General features: G+C 40.9%; 1 protein-coding gene across 1 annotated transcript in view; it reads left to right on the forward strand.

The window, feature by feature from the left end:
• Nucleotides 1-523: 523 nt before the first annotated feature.
• The window catches only part of MYLK4 (myosin light chain kinase family member 4), a 96,021-nt gene continuing 74,437 nt past the window's right edge, over nt 524-22,107 (forward strand). Inside the window, exon 1 of the mRNA XM_037844215.1 lies at nt 524-697. Coding sequence (XP_037700143.1) covers nt 539-697 — 159 coding nt within the window. The 5' untranslated portion in view covers nt 524-538. The remainder of the gene's footprint in view (nt 698-22,107) is intronic.

Here is a 22,107-nt window from a genome sequence, read left to right on the forward strand (position 1 = left end):
CTCCCATGGGGGATGTGGTCTCTGTTAGTCAGTAAGGCATTCCTTAGAGAAGCCAGTGCCTCTCTGAGCAGAGAAACCTGTAATCCTACATCTTGAACACAAAGAAACTTTATATTCTATGTTATAACTGGCCACTTGATATAAATCTTATTTTATGAAACGAGGGAAATATTTAGCTGCTGAATGAAATGTAAGATTGCTTTTTACAGTTCGCTTTTGTAGGAAAAAAATTGAAAAACAAACACCTTTTTCCTTGAAAAGTTCCAGGGTTTGGAACTGGATACTTATATTAGCATTGCTCTTCCTAATGTTTCATACTCTCACCACTTGAAGCAGAAGAGACTTCAAGATTCTCATTGGTCATTTTCCGGAAAAGCAAATATACAAATAAGGAATAAGTCCTTTCTTTTTTCCCTTTCTTTACAGCCAAGAGAGGGGGGCACCCAAAAGTCGTGACTGCGTCATGATTTACAAATCAGAGACAGAGAGAGATGAAAACCACGCTCCAGACAGTGACTCAATCAGACTCGCCAGCAAGATGCTGAAGGTGAATCGGCTGGAAGAAATAAACGCGCGGCGCAGCAGCAATTGCATGGAGGAAATGGCCTTTTTTCAGCGTATGGGAAAGGTAGAGAAAGTGAAGTGTTTTCTGGAAGAAAATTCTAGCCAACAGGATTCAAGATCTGGAAGGAATGAGGTAATTACGTGTTAATTCAGCCCCCTAAAAAGTATTACATTATCTTTTCTCATAGCGGACAGTCATTTATTAGTCTCTTTTCGAATCCTATTTTCTCAAGGAAATATTTTTTTATCCCTTCATTTTTTTCCCTTAATAAAATCTCTATTTTATTAAGAAACGTGTATGACTAGGAAAATGCCCATTTTGTTTCGCTAAAAGCTGTATAACGTCTATGACTGAGTTTCGGTGCATCATTGGGAGGCCTTTGAGATACATTCTTATCCGCGTCCTGCTCCACGCTGCGGTTAGGGGCTTAGAACTGATGAAAACAAACGCCTGGAGACACGAATTTAAGGAACATCATTTAAAATGATGGCTTTGGCCTTGAAATTCAGAGAAGTAAGGTGAGGGCCGAAGTTTTGCTGCCAAAGTAGTTTCTGATTTTTTTCACTTCCTTGAGCCTTGCAAGGGGTAGTTAGCAGAGCGGCTAACAGAGAAGCCCTTGTTGTTTACTGGTGGGAACCCCCTGCGTCCTTGTTTGTGCAGAACGAGTGCCCCAGCCTGATTCCAGCGGCTGGATCCTGGGCAAGGTGTCAAACTCAGCCTTGGGGGCTTCATCTGAATAGTGGGATGAGAGCAGCGGCCACCTCATGGGGTTGTTATGAAAATTGTGTGATCATGTGCGTAAAGTACCTGTCCCCAGAGTAAGCGTGTTCGTTCAGTTCCCTCCCCTGCCTTAGCTTATCCCCATTCATCAGTCCGTGGAAGGGGAGTTCCTTGCCCAGTGGGTCCCCAGCCCGTTTGGTCCTTGCCTTTATTCTAGCACGCGCGTCGTGTTCTGAATGTCTGTGGGCTTTGCCGGAAGTGGTCCTCTGCAGGGAGCCCTCAGGTAACTCACCCGCGCCTTGCCAGTTGCTTTCCCAGGCACTGCACATCCGAGGTAGCAGAAATGCTTGTTGAATGAGCAGATGTGTTTAAAGGAGTGTAAAGATCTGTGTAAGGTCTAATTCAGAGCAAGAAGTAGGAAGGGTAGCAAGAGAGATGAAAGGGAAGGGCCATGCAATCAAGAGCACAAAGGAACCCCAAGAGCAAAAAGCAGGGACTCATTTATGTGTGTTAGCATTTCTATCTCGTGAATTTCTACAAGTTTACGGGAAAAAAAAAAATAACTGAATTGTGCCTGTGAGACAAAAGAAGGTGTCAGAATGGACCTGGTCCTGATGCCTCAGGTCTCCCACCTGCATCCTACTGCTTCCATTTGGATTCTGAAATCACCATCAACTTAAAAACAGTACAGATGATAATAACAATGCCAAGCAATAAATAGCTATAAAACAGAAAAAATAAAATAATGTATTATATATTATATAATCAATATATAATTGCAATAACATAGAAAAAATGTAATATATGTAATTAATTAATATTATTATATATAATTAATATATTATATAATAATAAACACACCATTTATTAAATACTATTTACTATATTTTATGCATGCTTTATATATTACTCATTTTAATAAATATTAAATATTGTATACTGATAAATATATTATTTATTTAAATAAAAAACAATAAAATAATAAAACCAAAAGCTGGTCAGCCCAGGTAATTATCTGTAATGATATCCGGGGCTTTTGCTAACCCTTTACAAGGCTTTGGACATGCTATAATGGTACAATATTCCTAGCCTTTTCTCTTCTTTCAGATGTAGGGGAATAAAATGCGTGGTTGCTCATATACCCACTGTAAAAGCCAGGAAATCCTCAGAAGATAAGATTTACAATAGAAGATCACCAAACTTTGAAGTTAATTATTGTGCTTACAGTTTACATTCTGAGTGCTGGGTTCATAATTTTTTACACAATCCAGCGGAAATTGGGCCATCACCCTGTTGGGGACAAACACTGTTTTAAGCACCTTCCGTCTTTGGATTAGTTTCAACCTCAATTTAAATAAAAAGAAAAATCTAGTGACTCCTATCAAAATAGTGTTTGAAGGATAGCCACATTAAAAGAAAAAAATGAAGCTGAGCTAGCCTAGCATTTAAAACTGAAAGTCATCATACATCTCAGTTTGTGCTTGTTGTCCCAGCATAAATATGCAGAGTGCCCCTCTGCGCTCCCCAAACATCCAGGTTACATGACAAATTGTAGAGCCGCTCTACTAAAACCCTGTTACATTCCCAATTCAAGATTGCCATCGGAGAAAGAAACAAAGAAAAGAATGTGAAAGACTTGATAAGAGCGGGACCGGTTGAAAACACATTTAGAGGCAGCGTCAGGAGACCTCTCCCGCTCTGGGACAGTGAGAAGGCTCGCCAGGGGATGCACTGGCCCAAGCAGAGAAAGAGAGGAGGCCAATTCCGTCTAACTTACTCATCACCTAGGGCCATCTTTGCTGGGTTCAGTAGGGATGTAGAAGTAGAAAAGGGATAAAAACAGACATTATTACAGGTTGCTTTCCTGACTAGAACTATGTTTCTGTCTGAGCCACAAAAGTAAGCGCCTTTTTGAGGAATGAGGTGAAAAGAGATTCTTGAGCCTAGAGCTCAGCGGGGCCAGAACAAACTGTATCTGGGGACATCAGGAAACTCTTTTCGGGTGCCTCTGGGTCCTTCCTGTACAAGATGTTGCAGGGTCTTGGGAAAACTGCTAGTGGGAGCAAGGGACTGACTCCACTATCTGCCCTGAGCTGGGCAAATTGCATGTTACTTTGTACCATGGGCTCCAAAAGCAAAGTGTGGGCCTGCTTGGGCTCCCCTTTCACTCTCTGCCTTAAATGTTGCTTGTTTCTTTCTTTTTGTTATTTGCAAAGGTATTTTTTTAAATTAAAGTTTTAAAAGTTTTATCAGTCTTAACACTGATAAAAGAAAAGCTCTTCATGCAGTTTAGGATCTCACAGCTTTATTGAGCAATTCATGAATCGGGCAGCATCCGGGACAGAAAGTAGACTCCAAGGGCGTGGAAGGGGACTTATAAAGGGTGAACGTGGAAGTGAGGAGATGTTCTGATTGGCTGACATTAAGTTTCCGTTTTACATAGTGGTGGTCTTTCAAAGTGGAGGGCAGTTATACGTTGATTAGCATGGTATGTTTGTCCATTCTAATAAGCTCTGTCTACTGGATGGAAGCTAGTTTTATCACCAGGTGTTGCTTTTTGGCAACCCTGTAGGGTGTGTTCTATTTTCTTGGAAAACCACTGCAGGTCAATTGTTTTTACCTCTGGAAAAGCCCTCTGGGAAAGGGGTCTTCTCCTGGCAATGCCGAAAGCAGTTGGCCACCTTATTTTACTTACAACTATTTGTAAAATTGAGTGGTCCCACACCAACTTACTTCCCAGCCCTGGTCTTACTTCTCACAGGCCACCCTCCTGGGGATTAGTCAGGTGGATCTACCTTAAATTTGACTTTTAGTTAAATGAGGGTCTGTATTGATTGATGAAATTATGCCACAGATAATCAGGCAGATGATCGGGCCTGTCCTCTATTGATTCTGATTCTTGTCAAGGGCTGGGAAATATTAAAAAAAATTTTTTTAATTAGAGAAGTTGTTGGTTTATAGAAAAATCATGTAAAAAAATACAGCATTCCCACATACCCTCCCTATTATTAATACTTTGCATTACTGTGGTATATTTGTTACAATTGTTGGAAACATTTTTAATAACCAGAGCAAGTGATTCTTTTTTTTTTTTCATTTTTATTGAGATTGTTCAGATACCATACAATTATCCAAAGATCCAAAGTGTACAATCACTTGCCCCTGGGTACCCTCATACAGCTGTGCATCCATCACACTTAATTTTTGTTCAATTTTTAGAAACTTTTCATTACTCCAGACAAGAAATAAAGTGAAAGATGAAAAAAGAAAAAAAGAAAAGGAAACTCTAATCCTCCTCTATCCCTAACCAACCCCCCTCAATTGTTGACTCGTAGTATTGGTATAGTACATTTGTTACTGTTTATGAAAAAATGTTGAAATACTACTAACTGTAGTATATAGTTTGTAATAGGTATATAGTTCTTCCCTATATGCCCCTCTATTATTAACTTCTAATTGTATTGTCATACATTTGTTCTGGTTCATGGAAGCGATTAATAGTATTTGTACAGTTGATCATGGACATTGCCCACCATAGGATTCAGTTTTATACATTCCCATCTTTTGACCTCCAACTTTCCTTCTGGTGACATACATGACTCTGAGCTTCCCCTTTCCACCTCATTCACACACCATTCGTCACTGTTAGTTATTCTCACATCTCAGAGCAAGTGATTCTTATTAGGCAAGTTTGGAAAACATCCTTCTTTTCAGCCCCTGTTCTGAAAACCAACATTCAAGTAGGAAGGGCATTTCTGACGATGGAACACAATGGAATACGGAAGCTGTATACAAAGGGCAGAGGAGTTTTTTTGTGGACTGTAAATAAGGAGTGATGAAATTGTGCTGGAGAGAGGAGATGAGTCCCGTTGGAACTTGGGTTTCTTTTGAGACTCCTTTCCCGATGGGTTCATATCCTCAGCATAGACTGAGAAGAAATTTCTACAGGCACAATTTCTGCTGGAAATGAAAGGACTAGCAAAGTGTACTGAGGGGATGTTCCCGTTCATTAATTTCCAGAGGACCCAGAAGATGAAACGGTCCACTGACTGTAATAGTTCATGTGAATTTGATTATTTTTCACGTACCTTTTTTCTTCAAGTTCTGTGATATAATTTTTTGTTGGTAGGCAGTATCTTTCAGACTGAGCTAGTACTAAGTTGGAACATCAACCTTTTTAGGAAGAATGATTCTGTGATAACAAACTGCTCCAGAATGTTAGAAATCGGGTGATTCGGGAGTTAAGTATTGTTCGGATATTTTGAGTGAAGACTGAGAAGGTTCTAAGTGTCACATAAGCTCCAAAAAAACATCATTAGCAATTGTTCTAGGCTCCATTTTGTGAGCTGGGGCCCGTTGGCTCCAGCTGTGCAGTTTAGCTGGGTAACTAGTAGTACCATATGTCCCATTCAGTTTCTTATTTGTAAATGGCAAAAAGCTCAGAGGTGTCAGAGACAAATTTTCCTCCCTCTCTTTCCCTGTTGAGCGGGGACACCCACAAAGCCCTTCACCATGCTGGGGTAGCCAAGGCTGCTGTGTGGGAGACCTTCCTTCCCAGGCAGCGGGTGACAGGGGAGTCAGCAACCTTGGCCATGGGAGGCTTGGAGAATCCATGCCAGCAGCTCATATATCTTCAGGTATGCAGACAGAGCTAGATTAACCCATCTCCATTTTCTGCTTGGGCAGTAAATCTTTACAATGCCACTCTTTTCTCTCCAGGGACTGGGAAAAAAAAGAGCTCGTCATAATTATCTCCACTTATTGTCTTTTCTCTCTTATCTTTCTCTCTTGTGGGAAGATTAGCACTACTAATTATAGAAACACTCACTGCAGGACACTGAAAAGAATTTACTCTGAATTTTAGACACTCCCATGACATCTAAGCTTTGTTTTGGAAGCTTGAAGTACAGTTCCTTTGTAGAAGAGATTTTAATTACTCTCCAGTCCAAAAGTCAGGGAGGAGGAGATATATAAATTTAGCAACTTTTACTTGTTAAAATAGTTTGGTAAATCTTAGATTCTTTTTCTTTTCTGAGTTTTTCTATTTCATTTATTTTTCTTCCACCAAATTTATTTTTTTTCACGGAATTTATTTTTAACCATCTTCTTTCTTTTCCTGTACTTTATTTTTTGTTGAATTTATTCAATTCATATATTCCACTTTTCTTCTTTTGTTTAATGTCCATCCTTTCAATTTTTCTATATTCCTTTTTATTCTGTTTTCTAACATCGTTTCTCATTCTATTGTATTCTAAAGGATGTTCAAAATCACCTAACCAGTGTAGAATTTAAAAACTTTTAAGCAGATAATCACAGATCATAATAAACTAAATCTAAACATATGAAGTTTGGTGCTAAAATCAACTAAAATGGAGAAGCAATTAATCTGACACATATGAGTGCTGAGCTTGATTGCTACTGTGAATATGCCATTAAGTTATACATGACAAATGGCTCTCATAAGTATAATTAGTTTTTCCTTTTGCTGGTTCTTTAGTTGCTTTATAAATAGCACCAGTGTTTTGTTTCCCTCAGATCTCATTTACTCTTTAATAAATCACCCTCCCTCACACACAACACATGGCTACTTGCTTTAATGAAAGGCAAACGTGACAGATAATGTTCTAAGACTGCCAGAGTTCTCGTCTCCATTCAGCTCTGTCTCCCCCTTCCTTCCCCCTATATCATACACATCCCTATTTTTATGGTGTGTGATTACTGTTTACTGCGCTCACCTCCATGTTTCTTAGTCTCCCCCACCTGCTTGTCACCCCTCAGTTGCTACCTTTCATCTGCAAGGGACAATCTCAAGTGTAGAAGCTTTAGAACATAAGAATGTGGGTGCCTGTTCTACAAAAATATGTCAAAATCTGCTGCTAATACATGGCAAGGCTTGTAAGACCTCTTAGAAGTGGATTATTTCTGAATTTACCCTAAGCCTCTTTGACTTATATTTAAAAATCCTCTTTAATAGAGAATAAGTATCTTTTTTTAAAAAAATAAACATTTTAGAGCAGTTTTAGAGAAATTTTTCTGTAAAAATTGCACAGAAAGCACAGAGAGTTCTCATATAATCCCCACCACCCCCCACACAATTTCCCCATTAACATCTTGCATTAGTGGGATACAGGTGTTACAATTGATGAACCAATGTTGATACATTATTAATAACTAAAGCCCATTGTTTACAGTAGGGTTTATTCTTCATGTTGTACAGTCCTCTGGTTTTTTTTTTTTTTTTAATTTTTATTAAAGAAGTTCTGGGTTTACAGAACAACCAAGCTCCCACATTCTTGTGTCCTAAAGCTTCTACACTTGACCATCCCTTGCAGATGAAGGGTAGCTATTCAGGGGTGAGAAGAAGGTAGGAAAAACTGAGAAACAAGGAGGTGAGCACAGCGAACAGTAATTGTGGGCCATAAAAATCATAAAAATAGGTATTGTATAATATAGGGGGAAGGAAGAGGGAGACAGACAAAGCTGAATGGAGAATGGAACTCTGGTAGTCTTAGAACATTATCTGTCACATTCGTCTTTCATTAAAGCAAGTAGCCAGAACAGTTTCCCCTTTAATCACATTCACACATATAATTCAGTGCTGTTGCTTACACTTACTATAATGTGCTACCATCACCATCATCCATTTCCAAACCTTTACCATCAACCCAAATAGAAATTCTATACATTTTAGGCATAACTCCCCATTCTTTACCCCCAATCTATCCCCTAGCAACCTATATTCTAGATTCTAAATCTATGATTTTGTTTACTATAATTAGTTCATATAAGTGAGATGATACAGTAGTTGTCCTTTTGTGTATGACTTATTTCACTCAATATAATGTCCTAAAAGTTCATCCATATTGTTGCATGCATCAGGATTTCATTCATTCTTACAGCTGAATAATATTCCATCGTTTGTTTATACCACATTTTGTTTCTCCATTCATCGGCTGATGGACACGTGAGTTGCTTCCATCTTTTGACAATTGTGAATAATGCTGCTGTGAACATCAGTGTGCAAATATCTGTTCAAGTCCCTGTTTTCAATTCTTCTGGGTATGTGACTAGTAGCAGGATTGCTGGTTCATATGGTAGTTCTAAACTTAGCTTCCTGAGGAACTGCCAAACTGTCTCCCACAGCGGCTGCACCGTTTTACATTCCACCAGCAGTGAATGAGTGTTCCTATTTCTCCACATCCTCTCCAACACTCATAATTTTTTTGTGTGTATGAAATGATACCTTGTGCTTTTGCTTTGCATTTCCCTAATAGCTAGTGATGTTGAGCATCTTTTCATGTACTTCTTAGCCATTTGTATATCCTCTTTGGAGAAATAACTATTCAAGTTGTCCTAGTTTGCTAATGCTGCAGAATGCAAAACACCAGAGATGAATAGGCTTTTATAAAACGGGGGTTTATTTCACTACACAATTACAGTCTTAAGGCCACAAAGTGTCCAAGGTAACACATCAGCAATCGGGTACCCTCACCAGAGGATGGCCAATGGCCTCCGGAAAACCTCTGTTAGCTAGGAAGGCAGCTGGCATCTGCTCCAAAGCTCCGGCCTCAAAACGGTTTTCTCCCAGGACGTTCCTCTCTAGCAAGCTTGCTCCTCTTCAAAACATCACTCCCAGCTGCACTCTCTTCCTCCCCCCGAGTCAGCTCATTTATGTAGCTCCACCGATCAAGGCCCACCCCGAATGGGTGGGGCCATGCCTCCATGAGAACATCTCATCAGAATCATTGCCCACAGCTGGGTGGGGCACATTCCAAGCAAATCCAACCATCACCAAAACGCCTGCCCCACACAAAACCACAAAGATAATGGCATTTGGGGGACACAATACACTCAAACCGGCACACAAGTCCTATGGGCTTTGAAAAATGCATAATGTTGTGTATCCACCATTACAGAATCATATAGAATAGTCTCACTGCTCTAAAAATCCCATGTGCTCCACCTATTTATCTTTCTCCCCCACACCACCTTCAACCTGTGGTAACCACTGGTCTTTTTACTGTCTCTATGGTTTTGTCTTTTTCACAAGTCATACAATTGGAGTCATACAGTACGTGGCCTTTTCAGACTGGCTTCTTTCACATAGCCATAGGCATTTAAAGTTTCTCCATATTTTTTCACAACTTAATGGCTCATTTCTTATTATTGCTGAATAATATCCATTGTATGGATGTGCCACAGTTTAATTATTCATTCACATATGGAAGGGCATTGCACTGGTTTGGAGCTGTTATGTACCTCAGAAAATGCTGTGTTCTTTTAGTCCATTCTTGGGGCAGCAGACCTTTTGTGGGTGGGACCCTTTGGTTAGGCTATTTCAATTGAGATGTGACCCATTCAAGGTGAGTCTTAATCCTTTACTGGAGCCCTTTATGAGAGGATGAAAGGCAGAAACACAGAGAGAGAGAGGGCAGAGAAAGAGAAACACCTGGAGATGCTAAGAAAGGACCCACAGATGCCCAGAGAGAAAGCCACTGAAAACAGAAGCTAAACCCAGGAGAGAAGGACCAGCAAATGTCACCATGTGCCTTCCCATGTGACGGAGGAACCCCAGATGCCAGCAGCCTTTCCTCAGAGAAGATATTCTCTTATGGTTGCCTTAATTTGGACATTTTTCATGGCCTTAGAATTGTAAATTGTAACCTGATAAATTCACACTGTTAAAGCCAGTCCATTTCTGGAAGATTGCATTTCAGCAGCTTTAGCAAACTGAAACAGGCATCTTGTTTCCTTTCACTTTTTTGGCAATTATGGATCAAGCTGCTGTATACATCCATGTGCTGATTTTCACATGGACATCGGTATACAACACCTTTGGGTAAATACCTATGAGACAATTGCTGGTTCATATAGTAATACTGTGTTTAGCTTTGTAAGAAACTGCTCAACTGTCTTCCAAAGTGGCTGTACTACTTTTCATTTCCATCAGTAATGAATGAGAGTTCTGGTTGCTCCACTTCCCTGCCAGGATTTGGTGTTTTCAGTGTTTTGGATTTTAGTCATTCTAGAGGGTGTGTAGTGGTGTCTCATTTAATCTGCATTTCCTTAATGACAAAGGATGTGGACAATCTTTTCATATGCTTATCTTCCATCTGTATATCTTCTTTGGTGAGGTGTCTGTTCAGATCTATTGCTCACTTTTTAATTGCTTTTTTTTCTCATTATTGAGTTTTAAGAGTTCTTTGTTTATTTTGGATACAAGTCCTTTGTCAGGTATCTGTTTTGCAATTATTTTCTCTCATTCTGTGATGTTATTTCATCCTCTGAATACTGTCCTTGGCAGAGCCGAAGTTTTAGATTTTAATGAAGTTCAACTCATCAATTTTTTTCTTTCCTGGATCATGCTTTTGGGATTGTATATAAGAAGTCATTGCCAATCCCCCAGGTTACCTAGAATTTCTCCTGTTTATCTTCTAGAAATTTTATAGTTTTGTGTTTTACATTTAGGTCTAGGATCCATCTTGAGTGGATTTTTTGTGAAAAGTATAAGGGCTGTGTCTACATTCACTTTTGTGTCTGGAATTGGGTTGACTTACTCCTTCTGTCTGAGCTTATGTAGTGCTCTAGTAAACTAATCAAGGCCCATGCTGAATGGGTGGGGCCACAGCTCCATGGAAATTATCCAATGAAAGATCTCGCCCACAGTTGAGTGATCACATCTTCACGGAAATATCCAATCAAAAGTCTCCAACCCAATCAACACCAATATGTTTCCTGCCCACACAAGACTGCATCAAAGATAATGGCGTTTGGGAGACGTAATACATCCAAACCAGCACAATAGTTTTCTTCTTGTAGATTTTGAAGGTCTCTTGTTAGACTTATATCTAAGTATTTCATTTTCCTGGTGCTAGTGTAAATTGTGTTTTTAATTTCAAGTTCCAGCTGCTCCTTGCTGGTATATAGGAAAGCAATTGCTTTTGTACCTCACCACCAATAATGTCTATCACTACTACAGATTACTTCTTTTAAGACCTCTTATAAGTGAATTATTTCTGAATTTATCTTAAGCCTCTTTGATTATTTTTAAAAGTCCTCCTTCGCAGAGACTATTTTTCAGAACCAGATTTAGATTCTTCCATACCCCAACCAGGGGAGTAAGGTGAGGCTGTGGGTGTGCAAAATAAGAATGACCCTACAAAAGTGTAGTGCCTGACAGCCCCCTGAATTTTTAAACACCTGGTACAAATACCCCATAGACCAAACAGAACATTTAGTAATGAGGGTGTAGTAGGAACGAGTGGGTTGGAGGGCAGTAAAGCAGGAATCTCCCTATTTCGGTTGCAGTTGTTGCCTTAGTAGGAGGTGGCATTTCCTGACTGACTGCTATGAAATTGTACCAACAGTGGTGTTCATAATGACTGTAACTCAGACCTCAAACTGCCATAGCTGAGGGTGGAGGTTTTGTGATTTTTTTAAATTGCAGTCCCCTCCCCCGTCCCTTTTCTCCTTCCTCAGGGCAGGAGAAAGCTCCTGGCTGAGGCCCAGCCCTCTGAACCGGCCAGTTACGGTGGTGCTAATTGTCCTTGTACTGGTGACAAGTGCATTCATGTTCTTGTAAATTATCTCAAGCGTCCCTCGGTCTCTGCACCTGTTTCAAATCTATCACGCACGGCCATTATTTTCCTTTTGAAGAGGCAGATTATTTGTCGATCGTGTAACTGGGAACGTCCGTTGCAGGACCCTGCAAGAACCCTCTGCAATTTGGTACTGCCTCCTCCTCAGGACAGACTGTAGGACGGTGCCTGGAAAAGTACCTCTTCTGGATCAGGGGAGGGAAGGAGCCTGGAAGCCAAGCGGGCTTACACAGCTGCTCCCAGAGCATGGACTTGTCATTTAGAAGAAAAGATGTTTGGATCGTGGGCAGTCTGTGCCTCCTGTCCTCTTCAATTCTCTGGCGCATGTTCCGGTCCATGATGACACCGGGACGTCACAGACAGGCTCCTGCTCTCGAGGATGCACAGGTAGTAACGGCACCTTTAACCAAGCCAGATTCATTTTACAGCTCTAGGCTGATGTTTCCAACCATGGACTGGAGCTTGCCAAGAGAAGTGGAATGCATGCTCTGGCTTAATCCTGCCTGGAACTATAGGTCTTAGGAGGGATTGGAATAATAATAGTGGCATGTGGCACATTTCAAGCTTTCCTACAGTTGCATCAACTTTAGGGGGACCCTCCTGGCCATTCTGGAAGAATGCTCAAGTTGGTGTCCTATTTTTATTTGTCAAGGCTAAAATTAATGTCACCATGTTTTCATTCTCCTCCTTCTTATATATGGTTTAATTATTAAAAGAAAACAAAAACAAAACTTTCTTTCCCCTTATTAAGAATCCCATTGCAGAAACAGTGTCTGAGGAGAGGTCTCCCCTTCTGAGAAAACTATCTAGCATGGCCTTCTACACTTTTTCCTTTGCCCAATAATGCTTCCCACGTGATACCAGGAATGGAATTTAGTCAGAAAATAGTAGGACTCTGAAAGAAGAGAAATAATTTAGATTCTAAGGATTTTAGTCCTCTCCAGAAGAGGGTATTTATAGCTAGAGGAGGGGGAAAGCTCTTTCCACATATGTAATTCTTTCATCAATTAGCCTGTGATCAATTATTTTTAAAACAACATAATGTAATTTAGGAATAACTAAAGAACACAGTCTGAATCATTGTTCCTATATGAAGGTGAGATTACAGCAGCATTCCTCAACCTTTCATTATCATACCCCCTCCCTAGGAAGTTTTTAGACTTTTTTTCCTAGTTGCCCCCAATCCCCACCTCCAAGAAATTTTAATACCATAGTTACAGTGTATATTTTTCATGTGTTGTATGTATGTCTGTGCCCCATACATAAAATGAGAAACATTTTTTCACCTCTTCCCCCAAGAACCAATTTTCACCCCCTTGAGGGTGATATGGCTCCCACTGAGAATGCATGGTTTACAGTTTTTTAAAAAAAGGATTTCTACAAGGGAGGTGGCTGGATACACCACATAACCCTATGCCTGTGTATAAACACCTTATTTATATCGTATTCAACAAGATGCTACTGACTCGGCATCTTGGTGGTTTTAGAGGACGGGGGATCCAGCCTTCCTGGGATCCAGCCTCCTTAATGGCCCCGGAGCCTCCCCATGGGACCCTGACAGCACTGGGATTGCAATGTCCTCAAGCACACTTTCCAGGGAATCATCACGTCTTGGAATGGTCTATCATCCAAGCTGTCTTAGTTGAGGACTAGGTGACAGAGATGTGTGTAAGTCAGATAAACAGGGATAGAAATGTTAAAAAAAAAAAAAAAAAAAGCAAAGTAAGATGTACCCAAACTTTGTAATCCTCTTTAAGTCTGAGCTGATGTCCATGGTCAATTTGCCTTTTCAAACTTGCTCACTTTTGACCAAGCACTTTTGGTTGTTCATATCCCTCCTCTGGAGAAGAATGTGTTATTTTCCCAAACTATGATATTTCCCAGTGAGAAGGTCAACAAGACATATGGGCTAATTAGGAGTGTTGTGGGTGTGTATTTTAAAAAGTCTTTGTAATTTTCTAACCATAAAGGAAATGTCACAAATCAGATTTTATGACATATCCTCTTACATTTTCCCATTGCTAATGATTATTTAGAAATGAGGTCAATCTGTTAGGTCTTAGCAATCTCTACAAGCACAGCAACTTTAGGAACTGCACTTTATAGGGGCATTGGAGAATCCTATTTGTAATTATTAATGAGCTCTCTTTCCATGTAGGACATAGAGCCATTGAAAGGGTTTCTGATACATGTGTTAAAGTCCCTGCCCATGCAAAGCCCTGGAAACCCTTAACCAAACAGAAAGAGGAGTCATTTTTATGTTTATGTCATTTCAACTTCTCAGAATAATTAGAATTAATTAGATATTATTAGAATTATGATAGTTTTACAAAATTTCTGTTATTAGGTGTAATATGAGAGAAATATCTTTTAATTTTCTCTCTCTAAAAGTTAAAGCAACATTGTCAAAAATATAAATACTGTAAATCAAGTCCATGTTCCTGATTAAGAAAATGGCTAACATACTTGAAAACTAAATTCCTAAATCCAGTTGACTAAACTGTGTCCCCAAACCACTTTCCTAGAACAATATAGTTATAAAATATACATTTATCTATTAGTGTTTCCCAGACTTTGATTTTTCACGTATCACCTTTGTGATTTTTACTATGTCTACCTACCACCTTTAATTCTATTTCTTTAATTTTTTTTGTATATCCACTCATTTAAAAAGTTATCAAAAGCAATAATGTAGTGAAATCATGATTTCAATGTGTTAATTATAGATTTTCTAAATAGATTTTCAATAACACACACACACACATAAAATTTAAGAATGGTTTGTCAGCGTCCTACCTAAAATCACCTGAAATGCTAGTGGTTTATCTGTGTAGGTTTGAAAGTTGGATTAATGATGAGACTGATAGCAAAAGTGCAACAGGGATTGCGTGTGGGGTATGTGTCTGTATCTGCATGAACCATGTGTGTGTGTTTGTCTGAACTGTGTGTGTGTGTGTGTTTGTGGGGGAGGGATGTGTGAGAGGTGAGGGGCAGAGAGAGCACATGGAGGGGAGTGACCCAGCTGTTTGGCCCCTGCAGGCTGCTTCTCCCTCTGAGTCCTTCTCTAAGACCAGGCCCAGAGAGGGGCACGTAGAGAGGTTAGCTGCTCTACCTGCTCTGTCCTCCTGTGAGCAACTAGGGAAATGGGGCCAAGTAACTCTTGACTCTTGGAGCTCCTCAATAGTAGAGTACCAATTTAGAAGGGGATGGTGGCTAACGGCAAGTGGAATTTTCTCACAGAATCCATCCCCTGAGAAAGACTGAAGCCCTGGGAAGGAAACATGAAGCTTTTCAGTAATCTGAGAATCACATTCCTTGCTTTAATTGTGTAACAGCTGATTTTGGATGCCCAGGAATATTTTAGGAGACTATTATTACTCTTTGCCGATTAGGAGACCTCTAGTCAAGGGATCCTGGTTTGCTCTTCGCTGCCCTTTGCACTTTCTTCCTATGGGTTGCAGCCCGGTAAATAATCAATTGTCAATGAGTTGAAAGATCAGTCTTTGATGCAACTTTTCTTTCGGAAGGTTTGGAGGGGTTAGCCAAAGTGGGAACACAAGGAAATATGGTCATTTATGGACACTGTCTGGAAAGCATTCTCTTTGGGCCATCATCCCCCTTTCCTTGTGAACTGGATAAACCACAGAGGGGTCAGAGAGGGACTTTCAGGGCTTGGCCTGCCCTGTAGGACTTGTTTCTGAGCTCTTGGGTCTCTCCAGTTTCTGAGGTCCCCAAAGCCTTCTAGCGCTGCTTGGGAAGAACCAGCCCTCCTGGTTGCTGGGCTCTCTGGTAGATTAAGGACTCCCCATAAGTCAGTTTGGGACTTTTATAGACATCAACATGTTGAGTGCCTCTGGCTATTTCTGTATTTACCAAATCCCACCAGTTTCCAAATCTATCTGACTTATTTTAAAGTGAAATCTCCCACCTGCAAAGCTCTGAGGGTTTAGCCACTTCCATGTGGCACCTTTTCACAGTGATACTAACCCTGGTTTATTGTCTTATTCCAAATGTAGTAAGAGTTTATGTCCTGCTTTGGGAATTTTTAGATTTTTAAATTATTTTCAAAGCAAAATTATATTGATTCATTCCAAATGTTAAAGCCAGGATTCTGAATGTTAAAGATTTAAATGTAACTTTTTTGATTAAGGAGAGCAGAAACATTCTTAAAAGAGTTTGTTTCTAAAGTAAAACCAGTGCTGTAGGACTATGTGTAACAATTATCATTAAGGGTACATTAGGGGACGACTCCAGACTGCTGGTCATCAGTCTGACCCTTTGGTTTTCCGTACAACACATTAGAAGGTCATCTGGTTTCCCTCACCAGGGCAGTCTTGGAGGAGAAATGTCACAAAAGGCACCTGCAAGTTGAGGGATATGCTTTGGAGGGCCAGGGACCTTTGGCAGCCAGCCAGCCAAGACGTTGCCTTCTCCTCTCTCCACCCCATTGCCATGCATCCTCCAGCCTCTCATCTTCTCTGCATTCCCCTTTTCTATCACCTCTCATTTGAGTTCCAGCTTGAGTGGCCGGGGCAATCGTGTTGATTGTCAGGATTCCAGGGATGGTTCTGACACTAGAGAGAGGGCTCTACTCTTTTATAATTGGGTTTTAATATTACGAATTCAGACAGCTAATGAAAAGTAGCTTGTACCTTGTAACAAGAGTACTGTGATGGCCAAGTCCATGTGTCAACTCGGCCAGCTTATGGTGTCCAGTGTTTGGTCAAGAAGCACTGGCCTGATTTTTGCTAGGAGGATATTTTGTGGATTTAAACCACCGGTCAGTTGATTTCCTTGATGGCTGATCACATGTACAATCAACTGAGATTGCTTTCAGCCCTGAGAGGAGTCTCATCCAATCAGCTGAAGCCCTCAAAGGGAGGACTCACGACTTCAGCAATCAGAAGGAAGAATTTCCATCTGTACTTCAGCCAACCAGCTCCTCCTGGGGCATTCATTGAAAACCTTTTTCAGAGTTCCCAAATTGTGACCTGCCCCATGGAATTTGGACTTGCCAATCTCACAGCCATGTGAGCCAATTTCTGTAATAAATCTTGTAATATTTACATATATATTTATAATCTATCTATCTCTATATATTCTGTCGGTTCTGTTTCTTTGGAGAACACTGGCTCACATAGGTATATATACATATAGGTATATATGCATATAAAATAGTTCCATCATATTCAGAAGTGTGTAAGAGGCAATTGCTCCCTGACTAACCAGGAAGGAGCTGAAAAGTCTGATTGATAATCTCCTTTTATTACATCAACAATGATCATTGGCATAAAGGATCTGTTGCTGCTAAAGCTTACTGTATAAATCACTGGTGGGATATAAATTTAAGTAGAAACCATGTGGATTACTTCCAAAGTCCCCAAGATCTCTTATGTATGTCTTTTGGACAACGTCTGACTTGGTGTCCTGGTAGACACCCAGGTTTTCTGTTCAAGAACTTTAAACCCCATCCTCTGGACACCTGGACTCAGGGATCTAATGTCCAAGGAACTTTGCCCTGCAGCATTTGGTACTTCCAACTCCATTGTTTTCTGTCTCCGGGTGGTAACCATAGCCAAGGCGAGGGAGACTGGCCCAAGAAAGCAGCAGTGGGGAAAAGAGAGGTGCACCGTCTTCACTGTGGGTAGCAGATATGCAGAAAATTCACCGTAGGGCTGTGTATTCAGTGCTTATTGCGTGCCTGGCACCGTGCTTAGTGCTTTACATAATGCCCCTTCCAGTTCCCATCAGTAAGCTGAGCCCGCGATAAGGGCACCCGTGCAGATAGTTCGTTAGGGGAAATGGCTCCAGGGAAAGAGAGGGCAAACCAGGCTGCCTCTCTGAGCTGGTTACTGCAAGATGCCCTTCAGGGAACCACTCAGAATGCATCTGGAACCTTTCACTGTGGATCTTAAGGGAGCACTAACCCACCGGCTGCCCTCCAGCTGGTCAAGGGCTGCCAGTGGGTAACTGAGTAGCCCCTGGCATTTCCCGTTGTGTGTAAACGCAGGTTCCCATGAGGACCCTGGCAGCTAAATCAGGGAAATCTGGGGAAGGAGAGCATGACTTGGTGCCCCTGGGGGGCCATGCGTCAGACCACACCTTCATGGGGCTGGCTGCCACACAATGGCTGAGCAAAAAGTGCTCCAGCGGCAGGCAAGGGGACACAAAGAGGTACCCCATACCTTGACTCTGCTTCATTCAAAACCTCACAGTCAGATTTATTCTACAGGCACAGGAAGGTCAGATAACCTGCCCAAGATTTATGTCTGGTAAGAGGGGGAGCTAACTTTGAACCCAGGAGGTTCTGCCCTTAGCTTGTTCTCTAAACTAGACCCGAGGTTGTTGCTTGCTATATTTAACTTAGTGCTGAACGCTTACATGCCCTGTTAAAGATGTGCATCAGGTGCTGACTGAAGCCCAGTATGGTATAGAGACCTCTGAGGTAGGAGATGCAGGTTCTAGCTTTAACTCCGCCCACTCAGGAAAGTCATTGAAGGGCTTTGCCTAACAGTGTGTGCATGTCCATTTCTGCAGCCCCAAATAAAATACCAGGTATGTGTGAAAGTGCTTTGTTCTGTTACTAATAGTAATAGGTTGTTTGATGTATTTAAGAGAAGACTTCTGTGCTCAGATACCTGTGTGATGCCTCCTTGCATTTCTGTTAATTCAAATGATTCTTTCCACTTCATTTACAATTTTCAATTAGGGGAAAGAGTCTGATTTGATAATCCACTGATTGTGTTAAACCGATGTGTGCTCATTTAGATAAAGCACAAAACTGGCTCGTGGCTTCATCGGTTGGGGGATGCTGATGAGGGCAGGCTACTCTGGCATTTTTGCAGTGAATGGTTCCAATAAAGGCCTGTGTGAGAGCCCCTAAGCTGTGACTCAAAGATTAAGAACCTTACAAGCAGAAACCTTGAGGGATTCTGGAGGTCAGTGTTCCAGTTTGCTCAAACTGCTGGAATGCAAAATACCAGAAATGGATTGGCTTTTACAGTGGGGGTTTAGTAGTTCAGAAATTTACGGTTCTAAGGCCATGTCCAAAGTAAGACATCAACAGGATGATACCTTCTCTAAGGAAAGGACGATGGCGTCTGGGGTTCCTCTGTCACATGGGAAGGCACATGGCTGGTGTCTGCTGGTCCTTCTCTCCAGGTTCTGGTTTCAAAAAATTGGCTTTTGCTAAAATGTCTCTCCAAAATGTCTCCCTTAGCTGCCCCCAGGGTGTTTTTGTCCAAGCATCTCTGGGCTCTCTTAAGGATTCCAATAAACTAGTTAAAACTCACCTTGAATGGGCGTGGTAACATCTCCATGGAAATAATCTAATCAAAAGGTCTCACTCACAATGGGTCTGCCCTGACAAGGGTGGATTAAAAGAATATAGTCTTGAGATGCATAACCTTTCAAACCAGCACAGGCAGCTAATCCAGATCCTTTTCTGAAGGAGGAAATAAATCAAAGTCCAAAAGAGGGGCAATGACTTGCCCAAGTTGCATTATATCAGGAGAATTCCTTTTCCTAAAATCAGACTTTTCTTCCCCCAAGGTCTGCTTGTCTTCTGCAGGGGTTTTGCTCATTGGGTTTTGTTGAGGCCAGGCCTCTTTGTGGAGGGAGTGGAGAGTGCTCTGCATGGCTGCAGTTTCCCACCCCACCCCTTCCTCACCCTGGGACGTGTGGCCAGGCTAATGGTGTGGGCTCTGGGGTTGGCCTAATGGTGCCAGGAGTCGTGACGTGTGCCTGTCCCACCCTGGCCTGATGGCAACTGGCCACTCAGGCCCATGTTTCTCACCTTCCCCAGGCCTTCTGCTCCTCTGCTGAGATGCACTGTGCCCCCAACAATTGCCCAAAGACCTCATTTGGGAGCTGGGGTTCTGTGCAGCAAGGAGCCCAGTTAGAAGGTGCAGGTACAGGCTTTTTTTTTTTTTTTTTTTTGGTTTTATTGAGATATCTTCACATACAATACAGTCATCCACAGTGCACAATCGTTTGTTCACAGTACCATCATATAGCTGTGCATTCGTCACCACAATCAACCTCTGAACATTTTCCTTACTCCCCCAAAATAAAAATAAGAATAAAAATAAAAGTAAAATAGACCACCCAAAGTATTCCATCCCCCCATCCCACCCCATTTTTCATTTAATTTTTGTCCCCATTTTTCTACTAATCTGTCCATACACTGGATAAAGGGAGTGTGAGCCACAGGGCTTTCACAATCACACTGTCACACCATGTACTCTACATAGTTATACAATTGTCTTCAAGAATCAAGGCTACTGGGCTGCAGTTCAACAGTTCCAGTTATTTCATTCTAGCTACTCCAATACATTAAAAAAAGGATGTCTACATAGCGTGTAAGAATGCCCTTCAGAGTGACCTCTTGACTCCATTTGAAATCTCTCAGCCACTGAAACTTTATTTTGTTTTATTTTGCTTCCCCCTTTTGGTCAAGGAGATGTTCTCAATCCCATGATGTTGCTTCCAGATTCATCCCCGGGAGTCATATCCTGCATTGCCAGGGAGATTTACACCCCTGGGAGTCAGGTCCCATGTAGGAGGGAGGGCAGCGAGTTCAGCAGGTACAAGTTTAATATGCCTGTCAGTGGCCCAGGGCTCAGGAAATTCCAAAAAACAGGAAAAAGCAGTCACCCTGGAGCTTCTGGTATTTGCATTCCAAATGCCAGAGGTCAAGGAGACGTACAATTTTCCTCTTTTCTATTTTCATATGGTTTATACGGCTATACCAGTTTAGTTAGTATAAGGCATAATTATAAAAATAACTATATAAAGACAAAATTTTAAATTCATGCATGTATTTAATCAGACCATATTGAAGTCTGAGCAGATTCCTTATTAACTTACTCAACAAATAATTTCTGGACTCCACTGTACGAAAGATGTAGATTTAGTCTTGCTGAGACCATCCCCAGAAAGTTTAAATCCAATAATTGTTGCCAAATCTGACTGGCTTTGAGGACAGATGCTTGAAACCCAAAGACACAGCAGTTTCACTCCTTACTGTCTCAAAAAGAGGCAGAATCTGATCGTATAAGGTTGTTAATTTAAAGGGTAAATGTCTGGTAAGTATTTGGCTTGCTAATTGCTTGTTTCCTTTCCATCTAAGATCAGCAAGTTTTACAGAGATGTTTTGCCTTAGGGTTTCCCTTCAGACCACTTGGCCAGGCACTGTGCTAAGTCCTTTATATGCAGAACCCCAACTGACCTTCACAAGGGCTCAGTGAAGTTGGGATAAATATTACTTCTGTTTTACAGATGTGTAAACTGAGGCTTAGTGAGTTTAGGAATTTGCCCAGAGTTACCCAGCTATATGCCACAATATCTCCTTTTGAATGGATTGGAGTGTTTAACATATGAAACAGAGGAAACAAGTAATTAGGTTTATTTGTAGAAGATTTAACTAGAATTTATTTTTAAAAATTAAACATTAAGTCTTTGAAAACAAGTCTTTTTCACTGATGAGTTTTCTAAGGACAATTTGTTTTAGCTTCACATGATCTGAAATATGTTTCAAGTTTGATGATTTTTTTAATGATTAGTTTTGGATGTTTGTTTGATTTCTTCATATGAATTCGGCTATGCAGGATACATGAAAATGTCCGGGTTTCTTTGCCAAGGCAAGTTGAGTTTCTTCTCCAGAGTTGTGACATAAGAGTGACCTCCAGTGGTGAGAAATTGCAAAAGTCACTGTGGCTGCACAGTGTTCAGGGAATCCTGTGGAAACCAATGTCCTGGGGCTGCACCCTCGGTCTGTTCTCAGCCCTTGATGGATTCAAGGGAAGCTGGGAAAGAATGCATTAGAACCAGTGATTCCCTCAAGCATATAGTAATGTCCGAAAATTATAAACCAAATCTGCTTGTCAGAATGCTCTAAAACACTTTACTTTTTCATTACACAATGCATTAATATTTTCTACATTCTTAGCTCTTTATAAATCATAATATTGACTATTGAATGGAATTGACTCTCCCCTAAAGCTAGATCAGTAAGGTGGATAATCCAAAGTTTATTTTATTAAGCTTTTGGTACTATTACCTGATGTTTTGCAATGTTTTACCTAGAAATGAGAAGTTATAATGGGATACATTTTTCTTGTATGAGATAGCCTTGAATTTCATTTCTACTTCTTGCTTCCTCCATGACACCAAGTGTATTCTTTAACCTTTCTCAGCTTATTTCCTCATCTGGGGCTAATAATA

Source organism: Choloepus didactylus, chromosome 7 (genome assembly GCF_015220235.1).
Source record: "Choloepus didactylus isolate mChoDid1 chromosome 7, mChoDid1.pri, whole genome shotgun sequence".
Classification (NCBI taxonomy): domain Eukaryota; kingdom Metazoa; phylum Chordata; class Mammalia; order Pilosa; family Megalonychidae; genus Choloepus; species Choloepus didactylus.